The following is a 10,343-nucleotide window of genomic DNA, read 5'->3' as shown; positions in this document are numbered from 1 at the left end:
TTCCTTCTTACATCATAATCAGGACCTCCATCAGGAATGAATTTTATTGATAAAAAAGGGAAGGTAAGGAAATGTGATCAAACGCATTAATCCTATAAAGAAGATAACACCGAGAGTAGAGCAAGCACGGCCTCTGGAAACTAGCGTTTTCCAAATGCAAAATTAGATGTTGGTTTTAAAAAATGAAATTACGAACAGATATAATTCTCATAATCCAAAGAAAAATACACAATTTAAAAATAAGACAAACACGAACTGCTGAAAGCATCGGGGTGTTATCAGGTGCCTGGGAGGGGTAAACATCCCCTATCGACCTGTCACACCCGACGTAAGCCCTATATCTTGAACAGGTCAATGGAGTAATCTGTGATGACAATCATTATGGATAGAACTGCCCAAACCAAGAATCGGTATGAAACACGTCAGACAGCATTCGATCTACTATCGCTACCACTACAGGGTGCATTGGTGGATCCTTTTATTTCTAGGTTGAATAAATTCCGTTATATGACCTACATGTGTCTGTTTATCTTTCTTACGAACATTCGAGTTAGAAATGCATTATCACTTCATCTGAATTAATTCTTTCTGTTATCTAATACTGATTTTCCCCTCATTTTACAAAAATACATCATCTAAACATACATACATACATACATATTTGTAGATACATACATACATACACACTCACATATGTGACCTGTGGGGATCCGGGTTATTATAGGTCACCAGCATCCTTTGCTTGTAAGAGGCGACTAAATGAGGCCGCAAAAACCGAAGCCCCGTGTCATAGCAGGTGTGGCGCGATAAAGATCCCTCCTTGCTCAAAGGCTGTAAAAGCCGATCAAAGTCCTATACTTTGCCGCCCTTGAGTTACTATAAACATGAGTCATTAGCTATCATACAAATGTACTTCTCTATACAACAGAAAACAAATATCACGTTGCTGACCATTATATCTGCCAGTAGTACAAATCTACACACTTTACGAGCAGAAATGTGATTTGAAATAGATCTGGCATCATTTGCATAATGGAAACTTCGAAAAGGATCCGGATTAGAATAGATCCTCAGTAACCCTTGCTTGTCATAAGATGTGACTAGTACAGGAGATGAGACCACAGAAACCGAGGTCCAGTGTCACAGCAGGTGTGGCACGATAAAGAACCATCACTACTCGAAGGCCGTAAGCGCCGAGCATAGGCTTAAATTTTGCAGCCCCTCACCGACAATGGTGACGTCTCCATATGAGTGAAATATTCTCGAGTGGGACGTTAAACAATATTCAATCAATCAATCGAAAAGGAAATACAATTAACTCAAAATGATTACTGATAAGTAATGTACATGATTATAATAGCAGATGGAAAAGTCTATACTCACTTTAAATCTGCAATCCAAAGCCGAGTCTGGAGTCCACCGTGCTTTATATACTGAATCCTCTTTATCATAAAGATAGTGGGAACGATCCCCATAAAACACACACTGTTCGCTAGTATCATGATGTATCTCAGATTCATTCTATTAGGAACAGGATAAAGATATTTTAAGATTTATATCTGGAGTATTTTTTGTCTTCTATCAGTTTAGCCAAATACTACACTCGCGAACTTTCCAGTTCAAAATCAAAGTCTTCATGGGGAGGATCTAGGAATTTTTTAAGGGGAGGGGTTCTACCGTTAATTTTGGTTTACAAAGGGGGAAATCCACCCTCAAAATGAGTTATTTTTATCTGTTTAAGCAACATTTCCTTACAAAAGTGGGGAGATCCGACCCTCGGAACCCCCTCCCCCCTTCCCCTCTCAGGATCCGCCACTGGTCCAGAATAAGACTTTGTGTAACTATACAGATATGTCTCTCTGAGGTTGCATTCTTAAATGCTGGTTCTTTTGTCATAAAACCTCCTTGAATAACAATGTCCCCAAATTCCCAATTATTTATACATTGACTTCAAGGATTGAAGAAATGAACTCGCCCCAAGACGTGGAACAACTTACCCCCACCCCCACCCCTCCCCTCAAGACAACTTGTCCCTCATTAAATAGGCAACCTCATTGCAAAGTTTAATATTATTGGTGTAGATCTTGATTTTGTTAAGGTTGATCGATCCTCATGTGATGCCATAGGTTTTTGCAAAAATCTTAATATATTTAAACTTTGCACATGATAGAAATATATCTTTCTAAGGAATGTTATTCACTGGATATAATAAAATATCTGGTAAACTAATAATACTGAAAAAGTTTATATTTTCCATAGATAATCAATTATTTATGATTTAAAAAATGTTGTCAAGGGCAATATCTCCTATGCTGAAATTTCCTCTTCTGGATGTCTACTATACATTGGTTTCCCTAATATCCACAATTAATCTGTACATATTTATAACTTAGCAGTTTTTTAAAACTGTTGATATTTAAATTTTGTCATTTCAACAAGTTTTTATCTATTTTTATTATTCTGTTTAAGGAAAATGTGTGATTTTCTGATGTTGATGTATACTTCTGTTTTTGTTTGTCCGACATCTTTAAAAAGGTGGTGACATATAAATTTTCTTTGGTTATTAATTGAATTAAACAACACTGAGTGGAAATTAATAAAGTTTTTTCCACTTTTAACCATTAATATTGATAAGTCACATGAGGATGGAGCTACCTTAAATGGCGTTTCCAGTAAACAAATAAGTTATCACTGTAAATAACAGACTTCTAAATAGGGGTAAGCAGAGAGTTTACTTTCAATACGTCACGGAACATCCTGTTTTGAAAGATATATTCCGTTTGCATGTAGGAGAGTGCTTATAACATAGACTAAATAATTATCTGATTCAGTGATAATTTCTATCATTGACCATTCATTTTTCGTTGATCCTATCAATGAATTTCACAAACAAGAACGCCTCCGGCCTGATGGCAGAAACCTATCCCCACGCCCTGTTTTTCTTTTTGTTTGTAACTTTTCTATAATGTATCTTGTGAATAAATAATTAACATTTATTTATGATTTCATTCCCAAATTCTTTTAAAATATTATCATTGCTTTTTAGTCCAAGAACCTATCCTCTTTTGAAAAGCTGTAATTTCAAACCCACAAACATAGAGCGAGATCGAAACCTTAACCTCCTGGGAAAGGGGGGGGGGGGGGTTTACAGATTGATTCATTCTCGCAAAAGTGTTTTGTTTTTTAATGTACCAGGCATATGTCCATCATTTGAACATGTGCCAAACATGTAGTTCATGAACATTTCAAGAAATTCTGACTATTTGTATGAGCCTATACCACATAGATAAATCGGAAATGGGGCGATACATGGAAAGCCCCCCCCCCCCCCCCCCCCCCCCCCCAATCAAACAAAACCAGCTAACCAAAAACAAAAACAAACAGATGACCAATACCATAACCCCAATCGCCGATTTCTGTGGGGGTGGTGGTGGTGGTGGTGGTGGTGGTAGTGGTGGTGGTAGTGGTGGTGGTGGTGGTGGTGGTGGTGGTGGTGGTAGTGTTTGTGGTAAGTAGCTATTGCGACCCCCCCCCCCAACGAGGATATCATAAGTTTAATTTCTAAGTAAGGATCTAGTTGGAGGCTTGGTAGGATATATTTATGACAGTGCAGATAATAAATCGCAATTATTAATAGCAAAATCATAACACTCTGATTCTCATTACCTTTTTTATTGAATACCTTATAACTTATAACAAATTTAAATTCCGCACCACACCACACCTCTAAACACTGGCAGATTTTGGGAGTAGGGGGTGGGGGATGTGGGGGTGCACCCCTTCTCCTTCCAAATTTTCAAAGATAAGTCACACCACAATCATGTTTGGTTCAGTCCTTAATTGAATTAATTGTACATTTTCACAGGGAATTATGACTAATCTTAGTGTCTGCTTTCATATTTATGAATGCAACGTGTGTCTTGTACTTTCATTTTAAGGAGGGAGCACGCACCCTTTCGACATATTACATGTATCTTACTAACTCAAGCAAATTCAATACATGGGATATATTAGTTTAACCATTTTTATCGTCAGTGCACAGAGGTACCAAACTAAGGTCTCATTCTATGCTATAATTGCAAGACCGTGGAAGTTTCGCACCCTGGGCCGCTCCAACAGTCTTGGACTCACTGGAGCCTAAATGATCGAGACTCTCAGACCCTTTGCCTCTGAAGATTGGCCCCGGCCCCCTTAAACAGACCTGTATCCGCCCCTGACCTGTTTCACACTTTTATTTCAGTTCATGATGCAAAAACAATAACATACATGTATCGAGAAGATATCATTCAATATTACGTAACATCGAGTGAGGATTATAAGACTCTCTTATGAGTCGTATGAAATATAAGGTGATTCCACCCGAGGGTTGCAAAAAAGCAGTGAAACCCGAGGCTTTGCCGAGGGTTTTACCGCTTTTTTGCAACCCCGAGGGTGGAATCACCTTAATATTTCATGACAACCCATAAGAGAGTATTTTTCTCTCATATTTCTAGAGTTTTCCGTTTTCCTTGTGCCAAACGACGTCATTTTGAGAATTTTCCAATTAGTTAATTTTTCGCTGTACATTAAAAATAACACCAGAATCGAATTCTACGACCTTCTTTTAGGCAACTACGTTGCCGACAAAAAATCGGCCGACTAGTGTATAAGTGAATTGTATTAGAGTTATTTTTCTTTGAATAAATCAATAATCAGGGTGATGCGTGACGTAACTCGACAGTCCATCAGCGCGAAACATTTTGACAGGCCTAATCAGAATATGAATCCACAACTGCACGGGTTTTTTTTCCTTAGAGGAGCATTGATATTGATATTAATTGAGCAGTTATTTAATGACGAATGTGTGAAGAGAGATTCCAAGTGGTTTTTGTTGGTGAATATGGGCATGGCTAGACTTTCGTTTTCCACACGCGCAAGGAATGGAGTCTCGTGGACATTGAAGGCACTTATTTCACCTGAGACACGGACAGTAGACGTTGACAGAGTGAATGTGGAGGTAGGCCTAGAAGTAATAGACCGTGTGGACTGGGTTTCTGTGAACTGACATAATGCACCGGATGACATAGGTGTATACATGAGGAATTTGTGACTGTTGTTGAGTGTGCAGTAATTGTTCAAGGAATGTGTATTTTTGTGTCCGGTCACATACACCTGGAAATAATCAGGGACATTACAATCTGTCATTTTTTGTAAAAGAGCTTTGCAGACGCTAGTGTTCGTCAATCGAGGCGAGGTAAGTTGCAAGCTAGTTGTGTATTAATTATGACGTCACGAGATATGTAAGATAAACGTCACGTGATATGAAAGATAGAAATATCTTACATACCTTTCTTTCATAGAATATCTGTATCTTACATACGTAGATATGAGAGAAATCGTTTTTCTCTACATGGCGTCAAACTCCGTCTATTTGTTATGACGTCACAATGAAATGAAAAATAATCGGAGTGGATAAAATTGTGACGTCACCACCGATATTCAGATATATAGTGAACGTCATAGTATCCTTTGCATCACAATTACTTTAAAAATCTGTGGCATGGAGATATAGTTTGTTTATGAAAATGCCATTCGGGAGTCGGCTAACAAGGTGGGTTAGTCGACCATTCCAGGACTGTTTTGGATCGTCGAGAGAAAAAAGTGTTGACATTGTGAAATACGCCGATCTTGTAAGTCCATTATTGCCATTTTATCTTTCTGAGCCAGCGATTTAGGCTACTAGGTGAAAGTATGGATGTATATGTAATAGAATGCGACGTGGTCTGTTTCTTAAAGTAAAGGAAAAACGTTCCTTGGTAATATTTCCGGACCCCTTTTAAATAATTATAGCATGTTAAAAATAAGTCCGCAAGCTAAGGTTTAAGGTTTGCCCCCCCCCCCCCCCCCCCCCCCCCCCCCCCCCCTTGGCCATTCCTCACTGAGTTTCAACATCTACTTGTCGAATGTAAGCCCTGAACTTGTTTTTCTCACTACACGCGCCTGTTTTGCTTCAAACGCGTGGAAGTTTATAGATCCACCACTCCATGTCAAATATCGCCCCGCATGGCATGCGGAAGGACGCTTGGCATTTGGTGTGAATGTCATGGGTCCTCGGAGATAACTTTATAAACGGATGTCGCAGTTGGTGTGGCACGCTAAAGAACCCTCACTGCTCAAAGGCCGTAAGCGCCGAACAAAGGCCTAAATTTGAAGCCCGTCACCGGTCTTGGTAACGTCTCCATATGAGTGAAAAATTCTCGAGAGAGACGTTAAGAAAGATACAATCAATCAATCAAATATTTAGTAATGATATATCACATGATTAAATACTTTCCACGATCCTTCGTATATCACTTCACGAGACAGAATTCGGGTCACGGGGAAAATATTCCGGTAGTTAGAACGATTTATTGAAGAATCTAGACAATCAGCTTCAAGATTAAAATAAAGGTTTTGTATTTATCATTCCGTCAACAACGGCTAAAATATAGTGTTGTTTATGAGTCTTACTTCGATGTGAAAACTATCTTAGTATCAACAGCCTTTTATTGAGAAAATTAAAAAAAAAAATCAAACTATTTTTTATAAGACACCCTTATACAGACCATTTTCGATTTAACACATCACAGTGCCTATGATACTCCACCCATTAAATCAAATCGCTATCCAGAAGACTACATGTACATATCTTTTGCTCCACACAGTGCTAAATTAAAACCCAATGTTTTTTCTCTTTTTTTCTCATTCCTTCTTTGATCACCCAGTCGCCGGAAGTCGTGGTGGGAAGAGGTGTGCCGGTTGGGTCTAAGACCCAGGGGGCGCTACGTTAGCTGGGTTGCTCAGCTTACTACAGATAGACTGTACCTAGGTCAGGTCAATGCACACTTGTAATTTCATCTTGCTGCATCTCTATCTGCTAAAGTCACTATACCATGTAGACAGTCTTAACGTTATTCCATGTACACAGTCTTAACGTTGATTTCTATTTTATTCATACTTTTACGTATCCAACATGTTGCCCCTTTGTATAGAGGCCCACACTATAAATGTATAGAGGCCCACACTATAAATGTATAGAGGTCCACACTTTCACTTTTGGTTTAAATCACTTTCTTTCCATTATGGTTGTACTTTAATACCAAACTTTCTAAAATCTTTTTTTTTTTAACCTTTTAATTCAGGTTATAGTCATCTAAGCTTTATAATTGCAGGAAGATCTTTAAAATGGTACTCCTGGAATTTTACTTAATATTCCTTTTTTGATACACCAGTACATCCATATTCACGTTTGTTTTGGTGTTGTTGGTTTGTTGTTTGTTTTTTGTTTTTTTTGGGGGGGGGGGGGTAATAAAACGGCACTCCAAGAAGTGGAGGAATCTCTCATCAACTAACCAACCCAATCGGAACTCCTCGAATGTCTCGCGCACTCGACATAGATCTCGGATGTAATACGGTGGCATCCATGAGTGAATTTGATGCATTGCCAATTGGCAATGCATCAAATTCACTCATGGATGCCACCGTATTACATCCGGGATCTATGTCGAGTGCGCGAGACATTCGAGGAGTTCCGATTGCTAACCAACCATGCACGTGAAGTCGAACTTCTCCATTTAGTTCATTTTGTAAAATTATTCTGCTTTTCACTGATGTAATTGCTTTTTTACGTGGGCTTTTCTGTTTTCTAAAAACAAAATAAAGGAAACGAACGACCGAAACCAATTTACACGAAATTTTGTTAACTATGTTGAAGTATTATAGCCAGTGATAAGGGGTTTGACGGGGTGTTATATATATCATTTAAACCGGAATGCATTGTGTCACCAGATAGGCTATATAGTTTTAAAGAATCATATGTTTATAGAAAAATTTGAGCCACTTTCTTACCCCTTCTCACGGACATCTCCACTGTTCACAGTAAACTGCCCTAGGGGTTGGGTAGTCTGCGTTAAAAGCTCGATTATATTCTGCGTATGAATTGTTGTATCCAAATTACGTTTGGCTACAGTGAAACCCCATCAGAGTATCATTCAAGACGATTTAGACACTGTGCACAATCAAGAACTCTGTATGCTCTTCTTAAAAAGCTACTTTTCGCCCAAGACTATCCACCGTCCCTCTTAGCTACAGCCGTTTTGCTGGACCATGTAGACTTTCATCTAAATTTCTTCAGCAACTGACTGTGTCTTAGTTTCGTATTTGCTGAGAATCGTGGTGGCACCTATATGTTGAATGTAATTTTGTTTTCTTTAAGCAGTCGGATACACTTGAAATACATTCTAAAAGTATTTTACACATGTAATATCACTTCAAATATGGAGTGTTTTTACTTTTAAGAAAGTTGACCGGGGCCTAAAGTGCGAAACTATCCCTTGCTATATTGGGGAGCTAGGGAACCAGGTTATAGCCGTCCGAGGTACTAAATATGTTTCGTCTCGACGAATTCTGCGAAATGCATTTCTTAAGTGCCGAATTTCTTTAGCGCACAATCGTTATATGTTAATTATTTGACACATATTTTATATAATTATATTTCATATTTATATTTTACAAATGTGTGCAGACAACTTTTCAAACCACACATTCTAATAATGCTAAACAAATAGGCGAAACACAATGCAACTGAAAATCCTTTAATTCGATTTAATGTGATGGAATTGAATGATAACAATTCATTAGAAAATACTCACAGAAGTCATGTAAAAAGATATGTAAAATAATCAAATGACACCAGTTTATAAAAGTTTTAATAATGTACACGGACTATAGAACTGTTATGCGTACAGGGATCCCGGGGAAAGTTTCCACATATCATGTGATTCACAAATTTCGATTCCATATGGCTTGTAAAACACTCTGATTTAAGGAAAATTATTTTAGCATTAAAAGCCCTGTTGTAAGACATTGCCTCCTAAATTCGTACTCTAACGTTCAACTTTTAAAATCTGAAGGTGAAAAAAATGTCTCAATGACTGTGAATTAGATCGTCTTAATGGATGACATTTTTTGCTGCACTGGTCTACGCTGGTTTATGCAGTGCTGGGTTAGTGTAGGGAGTGGTGAACGGGGATTTCATACACACACATACACACCCTTTCGTTGAAACAAATTTAAACGATGACAACTGTATGCGTGCGTGCGGCTTTGTGTTTGCATGTATATACAGTCATGTGTAAGATTTACACTGTAAGAAACCGAGTAGCTTGTCAATGATGCTATCATGTTTGTAATGAATGCCATACATTTATGATCTTAAAATATTTTTCAGAGAAACAATGATATGTTATTGCCAGTTGAGAACGGACACGGTAGAAAAGGCGTACTTATTTTCAGACAAAAAATCAATAGCGGCGGAACTAGTTTCATCTATGCTGGTGTTACATGTATCTCAAACATTCGATACCCAGTAGCTTTCAAGGTCGTCAAGGAGAAACATCGCGATCTGCTACTAAAAGAATACATGATAATGCGTTCTGTTTGGCACGAAAATATCCTTCGAGTTTGGGGAATATATTTCAGCGTCAGAGGAAGTGTCGTCATCATGCGGATGAATCTTGCGTATCACCGTGATTTGTACTCGTATATAAGCACTATGGAGGGTTATGCGACAGAATATCTGTTAGACAAATGGATGAGAGAACTTGTTTCTGCAATTAGTCACGTGCATATCAGTGGGTATATTCATGGTAATCTTAATTACGAAAACGTTTTGCTGACCAAAGATTTGTCAATCAAAGTCGCCGATTTCGGATCTGCTGATAAAAAAGATACGTTCAGACTAACCCGATATGATCCAACGTTTGTTCCTCCGGAACTCAAATTCCGGTTATCAGAATCCATTCCACACGACTACAATCCCTGCCTCATTGATATTTGGGGTGTTGGGGTCGTGTTGTTTTTCGCTCTGACCAAACATCTCCCATTCACGGAAGTTGTATCTATGTCCGCCACTGACGTTCACGGAAATTGCCCTGGAGATACTTTGCTTTATCAAAACGACCGGAAACAATGCAGCGCCTCCTACGTCAAAGTTGTGAGTAAACTTATGGATTATAACGCTGGACGACGCCCACAGCTTTTTTTGGTCATTTGCCAGAATTATTTTGATGAACCACAAAACGAGGAGGAACCGCTTGATCTTGAGCAGTTTTCGTAGAAGAAATGCGTACACGACTACCTCATATTTGCTATTTAGAGTCAGTTTCTCCTATCCTGTCATTACACAGATGTAATTAATATTCAAGGATATCCCTTTAGCCAATAAATTTCATATTTATTCCTAATTCGTCTTTTTTATGATTTTTTTTTCGTAATCTTGTTCCTATTGTACAGAATTGGTAGAAACCAAAATGGACGACGCACTG

The 10,343-nt window shown here is 38.3% G+C and overlaps 1 protein-coding gene across 1 annotated transcript; it reads left to right on the top strand.

Moving 5' to 3' along the window:
* The first annotated feature begins 5,510 nt into the window (after positions 1-5,510).
* On the top strand, positions 5,511-10,259 carry LOC125670993 (serine/threonine-protein kinase NIM1-like). Its single transcript, XM_056143444.1, has 2 exons — positions 5,511-5,669; positions 9,248-10,259. The coding sequence occupies exons 1-2, from the start codon at positions 5,559-5,561 to the stop codon at positions 10,133-10,135; spliced, it is 999 nt and encodes a 332-aa protein (XP_055999419.1). The 5' UTR covers positions 5,511-5,558; the 3' UTR covers positions 10,136-10,259.
* Positions 10,260-10,343: the final 84 nt, after the last annotated feature.

This window comes from Ostrea edulis, chromosome 7 (genome assembly GCF_947568905.1).
Source record: "Ostrea edulis chromosome 7, xbOstEdul1.1, whole genome shotgun sequence".
Taxonomy (NCBI): domain Eukaryota; kingdom Metazoa; phylum Mollusca; class Bivalvia; order Ostreida; family Ostreidae; genus Ostrea; species Ostrea edulis.
Note: the sequence above shows the minus strand (reverse complement) of the source record. Positions and strands in the feature narration are given on the sequence as shown.

Coding starts and splice junctions, on each gene's coding strand:
- LOC125670993 (XM_056143444.1), top strand. CDS start 5,559: ATGAAAATGCCATTCGGGAGTCGGCTAACAAGGTGGGTTAGTCGACCA. Junction 5,670..9,247: donor TTGTGAAATACGCCGATCTT/GTAAGTCCATTA, acceptor AATATTTTTCAG/AGAAACAATGATATGTTATT.